The sequence below is a fragment of the Microchirus variegatus genome (assembly GCF_963457635.1).
Source record: "Microchirus variegatus genome assembly, chromosome: 10".
Classification (NCBI taxonomy): domain Eukaryota; kingdom Metazoa; phylum Chordata; class Actinopteri; order Pleuronectiformes; family Soleidae; genus Microchirus; species Microchirus variegatus.
In genome coordinates, this window is record NC_139811.1 from 12,213,894 (window position 1) to 12,237,102 (window position 23,209).

Sequence of the window (23,209 nt, forward strand, 5' to 3'; positions counted from 1 at the left end):
AGTCTACAAAGCGACAGGCTCCGAATCCTTCATTTGGCACAGCGAGTCGCTGTTCAAACAATCATTTGTAAATAAATACATAATGCATCACAGCAAGCAGCCAAGTTTTGCGAGTTTTTCATCAACATAGTGCATACAACATCAAATCTGATAACAATGATAACTGTCAATAACTATGATGATAATGGCAAGTTTGAGCAGAAGCAATATAATTTACAATCAGTGCATGCTCTAAGCACAATGACATTCATGTCCTCACCTCTTCTCACATGTTATGTGACACTGGGTGACGGTGCACGCCAGAAACAGCAAAAAGTAAAGTAAACACTGCTTTTGTAAACACTATTATAGCAACGGATGAAACACGTATAGGGACAATAAATTATTTAACATTATATTTTGGCACTGAATTTTCATCATATGTATATAATGAAAATATATAACCTCCCATCACCATGTATAAGTGTATACATATAAGGATATATATGTAGATATATACATACATGTATATATCTACATATGAACCTCAGTCAATATTAAATCAGATATTTACATTCAGTTTGTGTTGACACAGAGAAAAGTAAGGAAGAGAAAACGTCTCTTGATGTCATTGTTGTCGTTTTGTCATAAGAAAATGTAAGCATCCTTCTCCTTTACTGTAACACTAGCAAAAGTCAGTCAAAAAATATAAATAAATAAATAAATAAAACAAAGTAAAACATTCAGTGTACATTTTATACTCACAACTGTAACTTTCGATCGTTACAAATAAAGTATCGCCAAGTGATTTAACAACTAAAATAAATAGATGAATAAATAAATTCACTTCCCTTTACCCCTTTCCCTTCTCCTGTTCTTATTCTCCACACTTTTCTATGTTTTTTGTTTCTTTTGCAATCAATTTCTTACCCTTCGTAAGGCACTGGTCCTAATGATACAGAAACCTAGGACCCACGTGTGACAGACCACCAAATATCAGTGCAAGAAAATAACAAAGCATTTCCACAATTGATAAACCAGATACACTGTGGTGGTAAAACACAAGCGCTCATTTAAAAAAAAAAAAAAAAAGGGGGCATGAGGCCTTATAATATTAAGTAATTTGTCTTCCAAAATAATTCAATCTTTGTGTGGTTTTTAATTCTCACCAAACCATGTTCTGCTTTAAATGGACACTTCATACTCCCGTGTATCCTGTGAAGAAATGAATCAGTCAATAACAAATTAAAACAAATCAAGGTCAAAAATGTTTTTTGGGTTTAATTTAGGGATGACTTTTACTTACCCCTGCCTCATACAGAGGGTTGTTAAAATCAGACTCGACTGTAATGGGACTGTAGGAGTGTGTGTGTGACAGAGACTTCCAGAAGAGTGGCTTCCATTCTAGTCTGCAAATGCTGCGGAGGACGAGAAAAAAAGAACTGAAAAGAAGAACTGAAGAACAGTGTTGCTGTGTAAACATGTACATAAGAGGCCGTGTACTTACTTTGTATAGTACATATAAATTCCTCCGATCAGGAGAATGACCAGAATGATTGGCAGAATTATTGCCAGAGCAATGTTCTCACTCAGGATCTGATGGGATGGCTCAAAAGACTGGGACACTGTGATAAATACATAAAATAATCACCATTTTTGATATTACACTTGTGATTTTCTCCATAAATTAAGATTTGAACACTTTTGAAGGGTTAGGGTTGAACACTTATATAATTGTGCACCGGAGGGTGCCAAAATATGGAATACAAAGATTTTCATATTGCAAAAGAAACTTTGATATGATACATGAATATATATATATATATATATACACATATAAACACATATATCACCTTCGAATTTGTGATCATCCAAGAGCTCTTCATATGCCACTGTGTGAAATGAAGAAAAATGAATACATTACAAATCACACCATATTTATGTGCTTTTATTACTAAAATAACGCTCACACATAATTTTGTGTACAATATAAAAAGAAAAACGTGTTCAAAGAAGGTACAGGTAAAAAAATATAACATACCGTATAATATAAATGTTCCTCTCAGAAACTTTTTATGCTCCTTTAATGACTTCCTTTTAGCGTTTACATTCTGTTGTGAGTTTTATATCTGAAATAGTTTTGTCTCTGTGACTAGAGACAAGAGCTCTTGTATCTCAATGGGACCTCCCTGGCTAAATAAAGGATAAATAATATGTGTATATATAGCAGCCACTTTATTATTTTCATCTGCAAATGGCAGTAACTCAGTGTATTTGGGCATATAAACACGGTCAAAATAACCTCCTCAAGTTCAAACAGAGTGAGAGAATGGTAAACTCCCAGGTCACTGCTTTGAAACATCAGGTTTGTCAGTTGAGGCCATCATCAAAGAAAGAATACATTAAATAGCCACCAGGGGGCGACTCTCAGTGCTGGTTGCAAAAATAAGTCAGTTTGAATGGAAGTCTAGAGGAAAATGAGCCTTATTATGTGTTCCGTGTGCCTAGTCAAGTGGTCGGTGAGTGTATAATAAAGCATTTTTGAATAAAGTGATAACATTTACCTTTGCAAAATGGCGGCGGGTTGTTCCACTGTGAGGGGTGGCCGGGAACACAGGTGATAATGACCTCACCAATTAGTTCATAGCCCTCATAACAGAAGAAGCGCAGAGTCTCCCCCGCCTGGTAGTTGTGCTTATACAGGGTTTGGTAACCATTATCAGGGACACCGGGGTTTGGACATGGGTCATACTTCACTGTGGGGACAGCCACGTGTACACACTCAACTTTCAAATCAATGCATCGATTAGCGTGATCAACAGCAGAGTGAATAGAGCAGGCACTCACGGACACATTTGGGGCTGCGGTCACTCCATTTAGGTGTGCCGATGTCTCGGCCGTGGCAGGCGATTTGGCTGGGGCCTTCCAGCTGGTAACCTTGGTTACAGGAGAAGCGGACGACTGTTGCAACTGCGAAACCTGCCTCGGGACGCACAGAGCGCGCTCCGTTCACCACCTCTCCTGGGTCAGGACACTGCTGGACTGTAAGGGACAAAGAGTCACTGTGTTGGTCTGTGTTTACAGCATTTGACATTCACTCATTCACCCATTCACATAGTGTATCTACAACATCAGTATGTAGACTAGAAGAGTCAGAGATTGAATCCCCCACTTTGAGGTTGGAAGACCCATTTTCCCACTAACCCAAACACATTTGATACTTTTATTTGCTTAAAGGTGCATTATGTAATAAATATAAAGCAACTGGCCATAAAATCCTCCTAATATGTCACAGAGACTCAGGAATAATGTTCATATAACAAACTGAACTCACCAACAACAACAGTACAGACAAAATATTAGCATTCAAAAAAATATTTTGCAGACTGCAAATCATGTTTATGTATTGAAATCATGTTTTGGCATGTGGCGCCACCTATTGCCGTCTACCAATCATTGCAGTCAGTAGAGTCTCAGCTGCCGAGCAACCACAGGTTGCCAGTTACGTCAGAAAAAGAAACCTAAAAGACCTCTGTATTTTGAATTTGAATGTAGTAACCGTTTTTGGCCACATTCTTACATATGCCACCTTTAATTACTTTCATAGATGGAGTATGACCCCAGACTTGTCTGACCTTTAATACAAGTGGGTGGACTGCTGCTCCAGGACAGGTCCCACTGACAGGTGATGATGTCAGAGCCACTGATGTCATACCCTGGCTGGCACTGGTAGGTCAACACACTGCCCCTCACGGGGGAGGAGTGGGACGAGCTGATCCAGCCAAACTCAATTTGAGGGAGGGTTGGGCAGGTGTCATTTGGCTCAACCTCTGCACACACGACAGAAAGAGAGAATTTCACTGGGAGAAATGACAGAATGTTCATGGTTTAATTTGTCTCGTTCAGCACACAGTGACACACACTTTGGGCCATAAACCCACTTCTTACCACGATAATGAATGAGGAAACCCTGACTTAGGATGAAACTGGAGTCATCTGGATCACTCTGAAACTGGATGGTCACCTCTGACCCCCCTGACACCACCTGGAAACGCTCTCGGGACCCCAGGTATTGACCAATCACGTGAGACATGAGGTCGCGTCCATCGAAAACGGTCAACACATCAGTGTGGCGGATGTTTAAGCTGGAGGGAGGAAAGGTGGGTTTTAAAAAACAAACAAACAAAGAAAAAGGAGTTTGAATTTAGAAGAGGAACGGCAGGAGAAGCAGGGAAGCAGAGAAGCATACATAAAACTGTATATAACCTGTAACATAATACTAATACAAAATATTCAGTTTTACTGATATTATTATAATGATATTACAAACATATTAGAATAATGAGCTGATGTTTTGAATTATGTGTAAAGACACGCGATCAACCTGAAGTCGAAGCACAGGTTAAATAGATTATTAAAGCAGTGTAAACACAAGCAGCATTTCAAGGGTTCTAATGAATATATATATTCCGTGGTGCATCATTTTAAAGCAGATGTCTACTACATTAATAAAACCATCATCAAAGGATTCTCCCTGTCTTCCCCAGCACAAAAAGGAGACTTTAATGTCATAACTGACGGAGTAAAGGCAGAGGGACAACAGCCACATACTGCAGCATGTTCAATCACAGCGCTGATGTTCCTGCACCATACAGCCCCAAGTTTCCTGGAAGTAACTCTGCATTAAAAGACAGATCTATAACACATTTCACTCACTGAAGTAGAAACAAAAATCTAATGTCTTGCACAGCAGAGAGGAAACTTGTATTTGTTACCAGCTAATAAAGCAGCATCTTATTTGGAGGAAAGTTAAGGGGCCACACGGTTGGTGTTGTGGTTAGCATTCTTGTCTTTGCAGCAAGAAGACCCGGGTTTGTGACTCGGTCGGAACAAGGTCCTTTCTGCATGGAGTTTGCATGTTCTCTCTCTCTCTCTGTGTGTGTGTGTGTGTGTGTTTCTCCGGGTTCTCCGATTTCCTCCCATAGTCCAAAAACATGCAATAAGGGGATTCTGTAAATTGGACACTCTAAATTGACTGAATGGTTGTTTGTCTCTATATGTTTGTCCCTGTGATGGACTGGCAACCCGTGTACCCTGCCTATCCCCCTATGTCAGCTGTGATTGGCACCCTGCGACCCTCATGTGGAGGATAACGCGTTAGTAGATGGATGGGTGGATAGTTAAGTTAAGGATTTAGATTTGAATTGTGGTTAAGTTTTCGTAACTCACATCTGAACGTCCAGTTCAAAACGTTTCTCTTCGTTGCCGTGGATCTGCCACACGCAGTCTAACCCCTTGGAGTAGCTCTGGGGCCAATCGGGAGACAGGATGGTGCCCGTGGGCTCGGTCAGCTCTCCTCCACACAGGGCTTAAAGAGCAGGAGAGAGGAAGAGGAGAGACACTGAGGTGACGATGTGGACTGAGACAAAGAAAAGAGGTGATGAATAAAACAAAACCTGGAGAAGCGATAAATAAATGATTAATGCGGTGAGAGAAAATAGAATAAGTAATCAAGCAGTGAACCTATTAGTGGTCTCAAGATGAAGTGAAATGTGAAGAACAATCACTTGAACAACAACTTCCTGCCTGACAACAGATGTGCGATGCAACATTAAGATGGGACTTCTGTAGGGAACGTGACAACTCTAGGTGCAAACTGCAAATTAAAATTCTGCCGCCGACTTCACATACAGTACATTGAACTGTATACATGTTTGTGGAGTACGTTTAACCCTTAACATTGCTTTAAAGATGTGGCACAGTACAAACACGTCTGTATATATAACACTTTGTATCTAAGTACAATAAATTTCATCCGAAACCCTTAAAATATCCAGACAAACCTATTTCCAGGTTTGTCTTTCTGCATCACATATTTCATAATGTTCATAGTCTGTCTTTGTTAACTGGAACACCAGCCTATGCCGTTTCTCTACATATGTTCTTACTGTTGTTTTTGTCATTTTTAAGTACAGATGTAAATTAGCCAGTGGTTAAACTCTGATAATTGATGTTAATTAATGTCCAATGTCCCTACTATAGATAAATACACACAAACAGTCCTAGTTGTGGAGTGAATTCAGGACTGCTCCCAGAATCTCCATGTGATGGAGAAGAGCTTTAAGACAATACTTTGGGATCATTTTAACCAGAAAGATTATCTCAAAGGAATAAAAACTGGGAAACAGCTTTGCTTTAAGATGAAAGCTAATTTGCATTCGGGTGAAATCAATAATAAAAATATATATCAATCGCAGATACATGCTCAGTTTGCAGCAGTTTGCAGCCAAAAGGCAGAGACAACTCATCGTCCTCGCGCACAACAAAAACACCACGCGGCATATGGCTTTGAGAATATCTTTCCGTCGCACTGATGCTCCGTTGAAACTCTAACACCTGTGTTTTTAGCACATCCATATTCTCACTGCTATTCTCAGTCTTCACGGCGTGCCAGACGAGATCAGCAGCTGACACATTCAGCATGACTGTAGTCCTCATCACGCTACAACATCGCGCTGCTTCAGGCACCCCGTCCTAACAGGATTCAGTATGAATATTAATGAAGCAAACAACTTTGTCACATCACGCAGAAGCAGCCCGTTTTGGAAATATGAATTTAGAAAGAAAATCAAGGTAATGAAGCAGAAGGAAAACAAACTGGAGAAAGGATTGAGAAAAGTAACGGTGATTTTTTTATGAATTTTACTGGATTCTCAGGCATGAAACTCACCTCTGCACACGGGTTCACTATCATTCCAGTGGGGATTTCCAGGGTCAACACACTCAATCGTCCCTGAGCCTTGTTCCATGACATAGCCCGGAGAGCAAGTGAAGGTAACGGTGGTGCCCAGCTGATACGTGATGTCACTGCTGCTGAAGTTTCCATGCGGCATGTACGGCTCCCAGCAGTGTTCATCATCGAAAGCTAAAATGTGACGACATTTGAGTTATTAGGGTTTGTTTGTGTATGCTGATCACAAAAAGTATTTTTCTACTCCCAAGATTTGATATTTTAGTAATCATATCCATCCCCTTTATGTATGTAGTTTATAACAGAGTTATCTAAAAACAAAATGCTTAAGATTGCTGATGTTTTTGGTAATGATGTCTATATTGTTGCTATAGTATAGTCATCATTTTTATCGGGTATTTAACCTAAGGCTGTAAAATGTGTTTGAGGTTTTTTTCTATTAGTTCTTCCTCCTTTGCATGGCATACAACATACAGAGAACAGGCATTCACTCTCACAACTCAATTTATAACTCCCAGTTTTGGACTGTGGGAGGAAGCCAGTTGACCCAGAGAGAACTCACACTCACACGGGGAGAACATGCAAACTCTAAGGGAATTATCCTCATAAATAAATGTGTGGAAAAAAAAGGCAAAAGCACTCATTTACAAGAGGAGAGAGCAGCTTGACCCAAACAAGTCTCTTACCCTAAAAAAGAGGTACAGGGTGATATCAGCTTAAGCACTTAAGCATCAAGAAAACCCCATAAAAGCACAGGGGACTGTGCACTTGTATGGCTCGTTATGGTGCTCTTCAACACAACAACAAACAAATTTGATGAAGGCTTTGGTTTTCTAACCAAGGGCTCTACCCTATTTAATTTAATTCCCACTTAGGATGCAATATATAACATCACTTATCTAAGTTATCTAACTAAATTCATACAGCCGGTGAGTTCATAATTCTACAACAAATCCACATCTACGTTTTCCAACAAAATCCCCACATTTGCTTTAAGTAGTTTTTATCATGTTTGATTTGCAGAAACATCCTTGTGTGAGGATAGAGACAAAGGACGAGTATGCAAATTGTCCGTGCTCACCCTCGTATCGCAGCGCGAGGAGCAGAGGGATGGAGGAAGAGTCAGCTGTGAGCTCCAGGTACAGCGTGGAGCTCTCACTCAGCAGCCCACGTTCTGGGACATCATCCAGGTCCGAGTCAAAGAGCGGCGGAGACAGCGAAGTGTTCCCGCTGCGCACAATTAACCTAAAGAGGAATATGACAGGTTCATGAAAAAAACGGGGAGATGATATATAATCAGCATCTGGATAACAATGTGCACAGATAGCGATTTGAAGGTACAGCACATCATCGAGGAATGTGATGCTTTTAAATTAGAAAAGGGAAAATGAAAAACAGCGAACATTGTGTGTCTTTAATTAAATGATCATTAAAGCTGAACATGCAGTGAATGGAACAAACAAATGAAGGTAAGGCACATAAACCTGAAGAGGAACATATATTTCTTGCCTAAACTATAAACACACAGGAAATCATGATTTAGTATATATGTGCACTCATTGTTATTCAGTGGCTGAACTCTTAGTGGCCTTTAAACCACAGAGGAAATTATGTGATGCACAAACTAATGGAAAGGCAACAGTGGCAACTCACTTATCATCATCTTCATCCAGTGCGATCCTCTCAAAGTGTAGGTGGAGTTTATGTCCCTCTTTGGCTTCTATTAACCAGTGGCAGCTCAAGTTATTTCCATTACTGTGGTTGCTGACAGATGGTGGGGGTGGAGACAGTATCCGTCCCACTGTTGCATTCCGAATCCACCCTCCGCAAGACACAGCTGAGGGAAAAAAAAAAACGACACACGAGTATTATTATCCGTAATCAAAAGTTGTTCCATTTGATCTAAACATTTACTTTTTTCACTGACCAACACACTGAGGTTCCGGGGTGCTCCAGTGAGGCTGCGTTGTGTTGACGCATGTAGACACCTCATGGCCACGGACCTGGAAACCTGGATCACAGTGGAAGTGAGCCTGACCTCCAGGGTGGATGTCTGTCACCGTGACTCCGCCGCTCTCAGGAGACAGAGGGAAGGGGCAGGACAGCAGAAAAGCTGTCGATGTTGACAAAACAGGAAGCAAACACACTTTATCTATCTATAAAACAAGTTGTGTCCGTGTGTCTGTCTGTCTGTCTGTCTGTGACAGGCATATCTCACTGACCGTTAGTCAGATCGACCTAAGATTTTGGATATTGGTTGAGCATGGCTCGATGGTGTGCATACTTGATTTTCAAATCTTTTGGAGGAATTTCACTGATTTATCATGCTACACCAGGCAGGCAGCGGCTCATCAGCAGCAGCTGCGCTGTCTGGAGCGGGAAGGTGGGAATGAAGAAGTTGTCCTCACAGTGGGTGAGACATTTTCACACAGTTCGGCGTAGACCATGGTGTTATACCGAAATGACGAGGTGTCCATTCCCCAATACGCGAGCACATAATTTAGCATTAGCATGCTACTACTTTGCCGCTAACTTGGCGAACCTGTTTCCAAAGGTAAACTAGCGAGGGAACAATTAGAATTAGCGTAGGGCTAACCTAATACAAATACTGTGCAACCTCATTAGGCACAATGCAAATGTTTTTCATTTTCGATAGTTTTGGAAAATGCAAGATGAACAGCTGGATGTTTATTTTCAAATCTTTAGATCTCAGCCATGATCAGCAGATTGTCCACAGTGCAGCTGCTATGAGCATAAACGTTGCGAAGATACTCAACAAATTCTTGAACGTCTACTCAACGTCTCCTTATTGGATTTAGGTACAGACAGAATGACATATGATTCATAGTTCTGTCTTGAGCTCAACAACACCAGCATAGACAACGCAGAAGAAGGTAAACAACATCATTTAAAACCAGTGACATGAAATCAACAACCCCCATCGACTGAAAATAAATAAATAAATAAATAAATAAAAGACAGGGGCGATTTTCACCGGCGACTGTTCAGCGATGGGACTGTGATCGGGACAAATGATTTGTTAAATCGAGGAGATTTGCAGCATCGTCTTGAAGGGTTTGCCTTTTGCAGCGACAGCTCCTTCTTCTTCTGCATCATACATTCTGCCCAGAACACGAGAGGGATCACGGAGGATTCTGTATGCTTATTTACACACCGGTCAAAGACAAACTAAATGCTATAATGATTTTTCCGGCTGATGATATTCACTGAATTGTGGACCAACTTTGTTAGCTTGGATTTGGATGATACAAAGAGGCTATAAAACCAGGCAGATATACTGTAATTTAATGGTCGAGTCCATACCGGTGAAATCACAGTGCAAATTATGATCACTAGTGAAGATGTGAGCAAGACCAGTTGACAGGTGTGTTCCGAGTTAGTGTGTACACTGAGATGTTATTAAGTGTTCAAGTTCACAATTTTACTACTTTGAGTATTGGCACTCCTCACATGACTCTGTTTGGTTTAGTCCAATGCATCATTACAGCACAGAATCATCATTTCCAAGACTACACTACTAGTTTTTTTGTGTTTATAAATTGTCACCTAATGTTAAGTCATATTCACTGACTTGTTGCCACATTTGTGTCCTGGAGGAACAGCATGATAGTCAAAGTCATCATTGGAAATGTTCAGGATAATCTAAATATACAAGATGGCAAAATGTGAAAAGAGGTTTTTGGTTATTTCAATATGTACTAAATATTCAAATAAATCTTTTGGTATCTTTTATTTACTGAATCATTTAGTCAGAAAGACAGTAGCGGCACAGATTTTTCCCCACTTCACACACACTGATTCGAACTGAACATACTGTATATATTATTGGCAAATCTTTTAGGATTAAAACATTCTAAATTGTCTCCTCTTTTTTTCCCACGGTTCCACATGTTTTTTGTGAAACATTGATCCACAAAGTGACTTATGACTGAAAAATAGATGATGAAGAACAAAACATAAAGGATCTCCGATGTTCTTGTGTTTTTTCAGGGAAGCAGGTTTTCATTACTGTCTCAGAATTATTTCTTGGACTAAAGGCCTGCACCTACTCATAATCATCTTTTTCTTGAAGCCCTCGTTTGAGAGTTCTTGCAACTTGTCCAGAAATGTGAAGTTACTATGGTTTATGCTTATGTTGTAATTCCCTATGAGGACTTCCCAGGAGTTTTGCACTTGAGTTTCTCGTGAAGTATGACATGTCCTGGGCCAGAACTAACTTTCTTCTTGTTCTTGACTTGTTCAAGACTACTCTGCACATACATACTCCGTTCTTAGAGCGTCTCTACAGGTCTTAACTGTACATCATTTAAAAAAGAAAAACAATATTCCAAAAAATAACCACTTGAGTAAATGTGTTGCAGTCTTATGCAATGTCATTACAACAATCGCTGCCTTTACCTTGATAGTGGAGACTGAACATTCCATGGTTGCTCTCGCGGAGACTGCGATAGTGAATGTGGACCTGATTGGTTGTGCTGCGTATCACCTGACCCTCTCTCATCAGCGTCTCGTTCGCTAACAGCTCCGGTCCTGTGCCTCCATACCCCATGATCGTCAGAGATTCCTCCTTAGACAGATTTACTTTTCTCACCTAGAGAGCAAGAGAGGAAATGATGACAGCATCGGCGAAATAAAGTCAGCGACAGGTCACATGATCGCAAGATCACAAGACTTTATATCCAAGTAGATTTCGCACCATTATGATGAAGACCAATTTAAAAGTATATTGTTTTTTTTTGGTCAAAGGTTTGAATTGTGCATATTCGTGCAAGTAATTAGTGAAAAATCAAAAATAAAAGCTTTCAAGGTGACATTAAGTAAATTATTGATTGTTAATATATCGATTTATATGAGATAAAGCAAGTTACCTGGATCTCCACACCATAACCTGCATACACTGTAATGCTGTAGGTGCACTCCAGAGGGGAAAATGATGATGAGGTTGATGCAGGATCTGGGGACTCGACAATATCCTCCATTGCTGACAAAGTCACATTGCACTGCACTGTGAAGACAAAAAAAATAAAAGAGAGATTATTTTTTTTTATCAAAAATCCATTGTGTAACATAAGGAGGGTGTTATCTATGGGATGACAGAATGGTTTTTTTCTTTTTTTACTGCAGTGAGTTTGACGGCGATCGGACAAATGCGACAAAAACGTCACTTCCAGGGAAGCTCAGCTTCTCTGGGTTACATTACATGTTTTACATGACTATCACATCGTCGTGTTCTAGTTGTTTGGTTGCAGAATTTATGCAACTAACTCGATTTCTACAGTGGCACAAATGAACAAACCAAACAGAACACGTTGTGGATCTCATCATTTGAAGCGAAAGCTTCTTATGCAAATGAAGAAAGAGTCTTTACATCCTTTCTGGTATGCAAAAAGGATTGAGTAAATAGAGTCTTTTGTTTGGTACAGTCTGCAACTCTAAACTTTAGACGGCAACTCTTACACACCTGACGTTTCATTCAGATTCCCAGTATCTGTCACACTTCTACCAATATTTTCTGTCCACCCCCCAAAAAACCAGACATACAGACTTTCCTTGAATTTATAGATCAATAATATAATAATTGATCTATATATCAACAATATAATAATGTTAATTTCATATTAGCAGCATGAATCACATTAATAGAGCGGAGTTTAAGCACTTTGCTTAAAGGCTTTTCTGTTTCTGGGAGATAAGAGTATGAATTTTTTTATTTTACCCAATCCCTACTCTAGTCTATTTAAGTCAAAATGTTATTTATGAGTAAAACTACACAACAGGAAGACAAATCAACATGCATGTAATGAAGAGAAGAATTATTCCTGTAACACGATGAAAGAGATGACAGTCTAGAGTCTGCTGATTTACACCCAACATCCCGGAAAGCAAAATTCACAAAGAAATATATCATGGGGCAGAGTACTCCAAGTATGTTTAGTTAATTTAAAAGCTGGGTGATTCATTCAAGGATCTTTATTAATACATTGTAGTAATTATGTGTACATGAGCTTGAATGAAATGAACACATGGGAAGCTTTTTTCAAAGTAGAGTGTGCAAAGATGTCATGCATACACCTCTCTTACTGCAGTCAGATATGGGGCAATGCTGTGGTGATTTAATTAACTGTAAACAATATCCTCTGCCATCAATACTAACAAATGTGGCTGGTGGATTCTGACAGTAATTTTAACCACAAAGTGTAGACTGACTGCTTGGCTACCATTAGTGCTCTAACAAAGTGTATTGGACTGCATTTCTGTGTGATTGAGAATTGAGAATAAATGCAAAACACAATATTGTCCTGTTAATAGAAGTGAAAGATGAAAATCATCTTTGACAATAAATATAAGTGACACAGTGACTCTTCAGTGTAAATGATTAGTACAAAAGGAATACACTAATGTGGTGCATGTGCTCTAGTTTAAACTTCAACAGGAGAGCATTTCTGCATTGTTACAGAGGCAAATATTTAAAGGCGCCATATGTAAGAATGTGGTCAAAAATGGTTACTACACTCAAATTCAAAATACCAAGGTCTTTTAGGTTTCGTTTTCTCCGTCGTTCTAGCTCAGACGTAACTGGCAACCCGTGGTTGCTCGGCAGCTGAGACTCTACTGACTGCAATGATTGGTAGACGGCGGTAGGTGGCGTCACATGCCAAAACATAATTTCAAAACATAAACATGATTTGCGGTCTGCAAAATATCTTTTTAATGCAAATATTTTGGCTGTACTGTTGTTGTTGGTGAGTTCAGTTTGTTATATTAATATTATTCCTGAGTCTGTGACATATTAGGAGGATTTTATGGCCAGTTGCTTTAGATTTATTACATAATGCACCTTTAAAGGGGATCTATGTTAATAAAAAGTTTTAAAATTGTTACTGGAATTCCAATTTAAAACACTGTAGTTTGTCCCACCTTCTGTTTTATTTGTTACATTGAACTCATTTGTGCTTCCTGTTTTATTTTGGTGACCTTGTGTTGTTTGCACTTGCGGTTTAGTATAATCATGTCTCACCTGAGCACATTCCTAACAAGCGTTCACACGGGATGCTACTGTTCTCTTCATCTTCTTCTATTATTATTATTAGTATTCTGGTCATACTAGCAATGTTATATCAGCAGTAAAAGTGCTGACATCACAGGTTTAACTAGTTTCTCTTTATTCACTCAATGCATTGTTTTCATGTTCCCTGATGAATTGTTATTTGTTTGTTACAATAATAACTAAAGGACAAAGAGACTATTTTGATTTTATTGTGAAGATTATCAGGGGTTTTCATGTGACAGAACACAACCAGTGAAAGAGTCACATAACAGCAGACACCAGAACCTGGTCCAACCTCGTCTTGTAGGTTTACCTGCTTCTCCACAATTCTCATCCTTTGCGAATAGTCTGGTTGTTATTAAATACAACAAATTCACTCATTACGTGATGATTTCCACTTGGATTAAAATCATCATTGATGATTATGATACTGTGATACTCAATTCCCCAAATATCGCTTATGTTTCTGGGTACACCAAACATTCAGTGTGTACATGTATTTCTATGAGGTATCACTCCAAAGGGTAAATGCATGTCTAACCCTGAAATATAGAAGCACATGAATAATGTTATTGCGGCTGAAATAATAAGACCAAAGGCATCAACAACCATCCCTGCACTTAAAGCCATGGCTTCAATTGCCCCCTAATGTAGTGAATACTGAATAATTGTCTCTTTACATGTAAATATTTTGACTTCACATCTGTCTTAAAAATCACCATTGTAGGTAAGAAAGGTTAAATAACCATGTTGGGTTTCTGTATATCTATTGTACACCTCATTTACATTGAATAGATATGTTATCATCAACATCTAATAATTATTTTACGTTACTTTGTCTGTCTTCAGAGAGAAGCAGGAAGGAGAAATCACTCCAGATAAAGTGATTCAGCGCAAACATGGCGTCACTGTGTGCACCAACAAAATCTAAGCAGCTTAAAGCCACAGATGTGAGTTTTCATCAAGTTGTGTCAACATTTTTTCTCATTTAAAACTTGATCACAGCCATGTTAATAAATGCTCCAACCACTCCGTGCATGCAGAGTACCTGGCATATGCATTGTGGTTATAGTTGTTGTGGTGATCAGAGTGGTGGTTGTCTCCTCTTCTATGGGCAGCAAAGACATGCCATCCCTTGATCCTGTCTGGCTGGCAGCAGCAGCAGCAGCAGCAGCAGCAGCAGCAGGAGAGGAGCTTAAAGCTGTGGTGAGCAGACCTGGTGATATGACTGTCGCTGCTGTCTCAGAATGCCCGAGCCCAGGTACAGCCTGCGTCGGGTTTGTGGTTGTACCTGTTAAGTCAGTGCAATTCAATGGTTGTCATTTCCAGTTAACAATCTCTCACACTGTGCTACAAATCTATCCGCTACAAAGGCCTGCACTGGTGTACCTGTGCCTGCAGAAGGTCGGCCTAAGTATTCCTTACTCTGGAGAGCAGCGTGGATCAGGTCACCCAGTGGGGACGAGTCGGGAGTGGGTGTTGGTGGAGCATCAGGCTTGGGAATCCTAAAACGCATTCCTGAAACAGCCAGAACAAAAATGTTTTTATTTGCAAGAACAAACAAACAAACAAAAAAAACATTCCTGTACGTTTGAGTTTAAAAAAGAAAGGGATATACATTTAAATATGTGCTTATGTAATGACCATGGCTGCTGCAATCCCAAATCAAAACAATGGAGAGCATTTGCAACTGAAACACATAAACACTAAGCTGCAAACCTATTTCGTTTAGTAACAGCAGACCAAAACACCAACTGTGAAAAATGACATTGGCTTCACCATTGTTCAGGGCTTGAAATAATAAATATCGTCCATTTAGTCCAGTTAAACCAACAATTACCTGAAACGAGGGGGATCATGGCGACATACAGCATCACCACAAAGCGTGTGAATCCCATGACTGGATGAAACTGGATGACCTGAGGAAGTCAAAGAAAGAACACTGGTTAGCAAATGTGAATACAAAAACTGCTGTATTCTGTAGCATGTAAATATGTAAATATTTACATATGCTGGTATCTGATAGTTAGGTGTAGGAGGTGCAGACGCACATTTGCTTGTGAAATGAGTGGCAAAATAATTATTAGTCATATCAATTATTCTCTTTGCAGTTCACATCCTGATCATATGTTTACACCTCACAGACTAGAGAGTGTCACATTGGATCTCTCTGCGATGTGATGCTGTAAAAAAAAACAAAAAACCCTCAGCTCCATCAATGTGGACACTCCACACAGTCCGTCTGTGTAATGCAGAAGCACGAGTGACAATTAAATATACATGTCACAGGACTTGCAGCAGTGGAGCAGGTAATATATGAGGTAACAATATTCAGCCTGTGCATTTCCTCACCCCAAACCTGCAACAACATGACCGCAAATGCGCTATTCCCAAAATTCAGCAAAGGAGCCTTCCCTCACTGCAGGTATCACTCTGAACCTGATCACATTGATCGACCTGTTCATTATGTCAAAAGGCTCCTCCGCTGTGATTCGAGGCGTTTCCTCGGTGAAAATATCCCGGTGTGTGACAAAATGATGAGGATTTACGAAGCGGCATCACTCGCACCTCCCCCGGCCCTCTTTGTGCAGAGGACGATTTTTTTTTTTTTTTTTTTGGGCAAGAGTCATCGTCACAATGTGGTCTATACTGTGAGAGCAGCATCAATGTCAGCTCCCGCCGCTTACCTTTGTCCTCCAGGCTGCGTCCTGTTGTCGGACTCCCGACCTGTATCCTGTTGCTTTAGGATCCAAGACCACGGCGGGGTTTGTGCTGGTGAGATGCCCCTATAGCTGCTTACCGTGCGGTTGACGCATTCGGCTATGATGTGAGGGCATTTATGTTGAAACTTCGGTTGCCCTCTAGCGGCCGCTTGCGGTTACTGCAGCGAAGAAAAAAGAAAAAAGAAAAAAAAGGAAGAAGCCACATTTTGTCTTTCTGGGCTGGAGGAGCTGTTCAGCAGCACGGTGCTGAAGTGAGTCCGACAAAAGCGCTGCACGCTTCATTAAAGGTAATGCGAGACGGGACACGGAGAACTTCAGTGAGTAAATGCCGTGTCTCTCCACGTTTAGAGGTCTGCATGTGCATGGCGAACATTTATGTGGCGTGGTTTCCCGTTGCGGGTGGATATATTTGCGCTACCATGAGATTCGGACATTAACCCAAGCTGTGGGTGATGGTGCAGGGAGAACACAAAAACAAACAAACACAAACAAAATGAATGCTGAGAGGACTGCAAGCAAAACACGACCCACAGTCCACTCTATGATGCTTTGCCATGCTGTAGCCTATAGGTGTTTCCAGTGTCATCGCCGGGCATCATGTAATTGATGCAACTATGAAACGCATCCGTTGGAATAAGCCTATTAGGGAAGAGCCCTCCTACCTTAGCAAAGCACACGCAAAGCACACACACACACGCACGCACGCACGCACGCACGCACGCACGCACGCACACACACACACACACACACACACACACACACACACACACACACACACACACACACACACACACACACACACACACACACACACACACTTGTGTCGGCCTTGCTGATGCAAAGCTGATGTTATGCTATTAGAAGTTAAACGTGCACAGCAAATTAACTTAATTAATTAGCATTATAGAGTATGTTCACAGCAACATGAAATACTAACACATTCAGATGTCAAACCAGAGAACCCGGTGAAGCAAATTGAAAGTATTTAGGTATTTATTTATTTCAAGAACCCATTTCAAAACACTGCATATAGCCTTGTTAAAGTCATTTCAAAATTAGTGATTATTTGCTTAAAAAAACCCCCAAAAAGTTGATGGACGCCTCCCTGGTGAGGTGTTTCGGTCACGTCCCACTAGGCGGAGGCCCTGGGGAAAACCCAGGACTCACTGGAGAGAAAAAGTCTCTCAGCTGGAATGCGAACACCGGGGGATTCCCCCAGAAGAGCTAGATGAAGTAGCTGGGGAGAGGGAAGTCTGAGCTTCTCTACTCAAGCTGCTGCCCCTGCGATGTGACCTTGTGTAGTGTATTCATTTGAATATAGGTCAAAAAGGATTCACAAATCATTGTATTCTGTTTTGATTTACATTTAACACAACTTCATTGGAGTTGGGCTTTGTACAAACGGGTTTCCATTAACTCTCTATTTCTTATTTCAGTACTTCAGTGTCTCACACACTGGAAGGATGCACTGGCCAGTGAACACACTTCCCATGCCTCTGTATGTGGAGCTGGGCGTCCATTCACTCAGTGGCCTTCTGTGGACTCTGCTGCTCCTGTTTTTGTGGCACTGTTACCGGATGGGCTGTGACCTGCCAATCCCCGGCCATGCACACGCTGGAAAGATCAAGTCAGGTTCAAGGCGCTCCATGATGTCCCGTAGCTGCGCTGCAACAAAGTGCAGTGCACGATACAAGCTGTCGAGAAGTGATCAGATGACCGCCTTCATTCCCATGGAAACGGAGGAGGATGAGGAGCAGGGGCAGGGTTACCTCACCCCTGTGCTGAGTCGTGCCTTGTTTCCAGCTCAGGCATCTGCAGAGGCCAAAAAACTCTACAAAGCACTGCAAGAGTATGCCAAGCGCTACAGTTGGGCTGGCATGGGCCGTATTCATAAGGGCCTTCGTGAGCAGGTATGTCCTGTAAACATGAATTATTCAACAATGTACTGTGGTCCCAGAGTTGTTTTCATTTGGTAAACAACTGGCCAATGCTGTGTACAAGTTGTTGTTGTAAAAGGCATTGGAGTTAATAATTCTCTCCTTCTGTTTTCACCTTTAGATAGGACTAAATGATCACTCTGCTATACAGAAGCCTCATCTCTTCTTCCTGCCAGATGTCCCAAGTGTTCCTTTTTTCCCACGTGATGCACATCGACATGATATCGAGGTCTTGGAAGCCAACTATCCTGTAATCTTGGCTGAATTCCAGGCTGTTTACCAGCGGGGTATCGATCCAAAACAAGGGTGGACTTGTCTGGGTCCAAAGGTACACAATTAAATGTTTTACGGTGACGATAATGAAAGAAGCAGTGAAGAAATGGCAAGGGTTCTTCAGTAGAGAGGCTGCCATCTTGTGCTGCCATGTTACTACAGCAGCCCAAAAGGACAAAACAGCCAGATGTAGATTTTCCCATTTTGAAGAAAAAGCATACACTTATAATGACATAATTGATTAATTCATATATACTTTTAAATAATTTGTTGACTGAAGGTCATTGTGTCTTTCAGGGCCAGACAGTGTTTCCCTTGTATACTGCAGGAATCTCTGTGGCTGGAAACTGTCGCTCGTGTCCCCGCACGTACAGGACACTTCTCTCTCTTCGTACATTTATTAACAGCAACTCGCTGGGATCGGCTGGATTTTGGCTGCTGAGGCCTGGAGCTACATTGGGCAGTTCATACGGACCCACCAACACACGCCTCCGTTGTCATCTTGGTGAGTAAAAGACCATGCACTCACTGTGCCTTTGTGTCACACAATATATTGATTCTAGCGACGGCTCCAAACTCCAACATTGTGATCCAGAAGATGATTGAATTGTAAAAAGAAGAAGTCTGAATCATTTATTCTATAATGACCTTGAAACTTTTTGTTTTAGTCAGCAAAATCCCCTTATTTTCAAATGCTTAATAACAGTCACTTACTCCCAAAAATAGGAATCTGAGTGAAATACTAAGCTGCTTCATGACGTGGTATTTAGTAGGATAAGGTCTCCCCTCAGCCCATTTTGTGCGATAATCTGTCTGCTTATAATCCCCTCTCTTTTTAAACAGAGACAGACGTGGAGTGCATGATCTTCTTTTTAAAAACAGCAGGCTTCACTTTTGTAGGTCTGCAGACTCCGCCCATGTGCGAGCTGGTGGTAGGAGGGGAGCCTCAGTGCTGGTCAGAGGGACACTGCCTCCTGGTTGACGACTCCTTCCTTCACACTGTCTCCCACCAGGGTCAGTGAATCATGGGAATGTTTGAAAAAGAACGAGTGGTAAAACCTTTTAGTTGTCTGATTCTCCTTTAATTGGGCGAGAGGCGAGGCCCAGTTGTGTTTATCTAAACTCCTGAAGATACAATGACCTGGATCACAGACAACCACAAGTAAGACAAATTAAGATGAGTAGAAAATATCTCTAAAGGTTGAGTGTGTAACGACTTAGTGACATCTTGTGTTCAAGTTGCATATTGCAGCTAAGTGAATATCTCTCACTTCCCCCTTGTGTGAGGATGGAGAAGAACCATGGACTGTATATAAAAATGAGCCTTCTGGTTTGAAAATAAAGCCTAGGAAATAGGAATAAACTTGTACTTAGCCACCAGGGGGCGATTCCACTGTTTGCAAAAATTACTTGGATGAATGAGCCTATTCTTCTCACTTGATTTACACGTTAATGACTGGTCACTGGTTTCAGCTCTTCTCCAATAGCTTATGATGTCAGTTTTGTAAATGATGTTCCCATTTAGAGGGAGACAGATATGCGTAGACACCATATGATTATCATGTGTCTGTCAAAACTGGAGTTCCCTTTGCAACCTAAGGACTAGATCTACTTTTCTATGCAAATATGCGAGAGTATGAGAGGCTTTATCAGAGACATAAATGTCTCATGTAACACAAAATAGTGGTTACTACAGGGGACAGCTATTCAATGGCTAGTTTTTTGCATATATATGTGGGTGTTGATGGTAGAATTGCACACTCTACACCACATTGGATCTTTGTGCATCCCCCCATACACTGCCACCCACTGGACAGGTAGTGCAAGTGCAACAACACAATTCTCTAAACCAAGATGGCCAATGGAGGGAGAGAAAAGGCATTTAGCTCAGGAATATCCTGCCATTCCTTAATAGAATAATAAAAGAAGAGAGAAGTTTAAAAATTGTTAAAGAAGGAAAAAAATTCTGACTGACATAATTAATGTCAGTCAGAATTGTATGTTTATGTTTATGTTATATTCTGTTTTGGATAATAGATCCCTTCGATTTCTTCTTCAAGATGAAATGCGACTCTACACGTTTTTTCTTCTTCCTTTTTGCTGCCTTTAAGATGTTCTCAACATATGAATAACACTGTATGTCTGTGTTTAAAGGGCCTCCGGATGCCGGACCCCGAGTCATCCTGAGTGTCGACCTTTGGCATCCTAATGTGGCTGCAGCAGAGAGACAAGCTTTGGACTTCATGTTCAACCCTGACCTCTGAATTTGCTCCCGCCATTTATATATATATGTATATATATATACACACACAATATCCAGGGATGCCTTATTTTAGCCCTGCCTGTTGTGGCTCATGCATTAAATTCAGATTAACAGATCACTGTGTGAATTTACCCAGAGAATTAAGCCATTTGCCACGCTTTCAGAGAGGTGTTGGGTTTATGGTCTACTGTACACCAGGAAGTGCCACTTGAATGCATTATTATGGCTGATGTCAGACAATGCTACAGGCTAGGCTAGACAGTGCGGTTACAAACGATAAACTGACAGCCTTTGAAAGCACAAGCAGATCGAATCTAAGGAGAGTAGATCTGGTTCAAGATGTTAATTATTTAAATTTTTTTGCGTAGCATAAACAGTATATCTACTCCATATACTATGTGAATGAGAGCTAATTGCATGTACCATAGCTGTCATGATAACAGCAGTGTGTTCTAAGCTGCTGATGCATGTGCTAAAATGCCCTGGGGAAAAGAGGCCATTGTTTATTTACTGTACGGTACAAACCAAAAACTGTGACATATAAAGTGTACATTTCTGTTTATCTTTTGTTTACAAAAGGAATGCCAAAAATACAATTTATCCATCTTTCTATTCTTACTAAAATCTTCCGTGGACACTTCTATGTTTCTATATATGAATATATTTTCTTTCACCATTATACGACATGCATTCATCAGGTTCTTATTTTGGGGGAATCCACATAACAAATAAATAACAAGTGAAACAACAGCGACTCTGTGTATAGATCAATAATAGATAGAAGTGAGACAGAATGATTTAATGAAATTAGAATGTGGATTGATAATGAAAATAAATGTTTTTTTCTGAACGTAATTGTCAAACCACTTATCTTGCATCAATACATCTCTAATGAATATGTTTTTTTTTAATTTAAGGACATTATGACACAATTTAAAAACTATTCCAGCGCAAGTCGTGTGGCCCTTTTTTGGTTCCGTCTTTTCAATCAGCAGAATTAGTGCTGTGACTTCATCTCATCTACCATCTGTTCAGATGAGTGTCCCACGATGTGGATTACAGAGGCTGGACTAATCCACCCCACGAGACAGATTATTCTTGAGTTTGTTTAGATTTATGTACTCCCTGTTATTTCATGATGTATGATTTGCTCAGCGGTGGACACTATGTGAATGAATATCACATCTGTCATTGACTAACCCTTCACTGGCTCATGCAGTTTTATATCCTGCGCTAAATGCAGTCACATGACGTGTATCATTGAACTGATTGTGTAATATTCAAACACAACAAGCCAAGCGTGACATAATGCTACATGTCAAGCATATTATTTAAAAGACAAAGCTGCTGTCGCACAACCATTTTCATTGTTTTTTTAAAAAATTATTATTATGCAACAGCTTTACCAAGACTAGAAGGATTGTTTACAACACAGGATGTCACATGAGCAGAACATTTCTTCTTGTTATTGTCAAAATAATGTAAGGATGGATTAGTCAGTTTATAGTATTTTATTTACTATACTATATTATGGTATAGTATATTTTCCATTAGTATCGATCAGAATATTGAATCCTCACACAATCTCACTCGACATAGATATCTAAATAAAATGACATAAGCACACATATGCATTTTTAATCTGCATATTTGTACGGTAGGATCTGCATTTTAGGGCCACAAAAAACTGTTTTTGTTTGCTAATTTCTCTTAATTTGACAAAGTGGGGGAAACAGTCTTTTAAGAAAGTAATTCAACACTTCACCACCTAAACCCCCTTCTTATAACTTTAACTACTAACCTTTTCCCAAACCAAGCATATCTCTGCTGCCTAAACCATACAAAAATCAATCAAACATGCAACATTCAAGTAAGTAATAAGGTCAGAGGGCATTTGATTAAATAAAAAAAAACATATTGGCCATTTGGTTTAACAAGAAACAGTGATCTCCAGGGTGAGTGGTGGCTACTATGACCGCGAGTTTCCACCTAACCATAAAATACTACTACACGTAATAAAATAAACCATTATTTTTTAGGTCAATTAGATTGAAATTAAACACAAGGAAAAAATAGGGCGACCCAGAGGAAGGGACATTCTTATCACTGACAATACTTCCAACCTGTAACCAATAGAACAAGTTTACTCGTTAGCAAACCATGACAGACAAACTCTAAACTGCAGCTTTCTGGGAGATTCTGAGAAGCCAGGCG

At 40.3% G+C, this 23,209-nt stretch overlaps 2 protein-coding genes across 2 annotated transcripts; one reads left to right on the forward strand and one right to left on the reverse strand.

The window, feature by feature from the left end:
* Nucleotides 1-1,164: 1,164 nt before the first annotated feature.
* sez6l2 (seizure related 6 homolog (mouse)-like 2) lies at nucleotides 1,165-15,697 on the reverse strand (the record flags this gene model as incomplete). The annotated part of the gene is made up of 18 exons (XM_083896704.1): nucleotides 1,165-1,194; nucleotides 1,286-1,397; nucleotides 1,487-1,604; nucleotides 1,833-1,871; nucleotides 2,544-2,735; nucleotides 2,827-3,021; nucleotides 3,615-3,809; nucleotides 3,928-4,124; nucleotides 5,209-5,347; nucleotides 6,710-6,904; nucleotides 7,812-7,975; nucleotides 8,384-8,567; nucleotides 8,658-8,843; nucleotides 11,150-11,342; nucleotides 11,620-11,756; nucleotides 14,848-15,090; nucleotides 15,189-15,317; nucleotides 15,640-15,697. The coding sequence occupies 18 exons, from the start codon at nucleotides 15,695-15,697 to the stop codon at nucleotides 1,165-1,167; spliced, it is 2,706 nt and encodes a 901-aa protein (XP_083752830.1).
* A 2,288-nt stretch (nucleotides 15,698-17,985) lies between these two features.
* On the forward strand, nucleotides 17,986-20,996 carry asphd1 (aspartate beta-hydroxylase domain containing 1; the record flags this gene model as incomplete). Its single annotated transcript, XM_083895925.1, has 5 exons — nucleotides 17,986-18,432; nucleotides 18,581-18,787; nucleotides 19,030-19,237; nucleotides 19,633-19,746; nucleotides 20,887-20,996. 5 exons carry the CDS (start codon nucleotides 17,986-17,988, stop codon nucleotides 20,994-20,996), a joined length of 1,086 nt encoding a protein of 361 aa, XP_083752051.1.
* Between the last annotated feature and the right edge of the window lie 2,213 nt (nucleotides 20,997-23,209).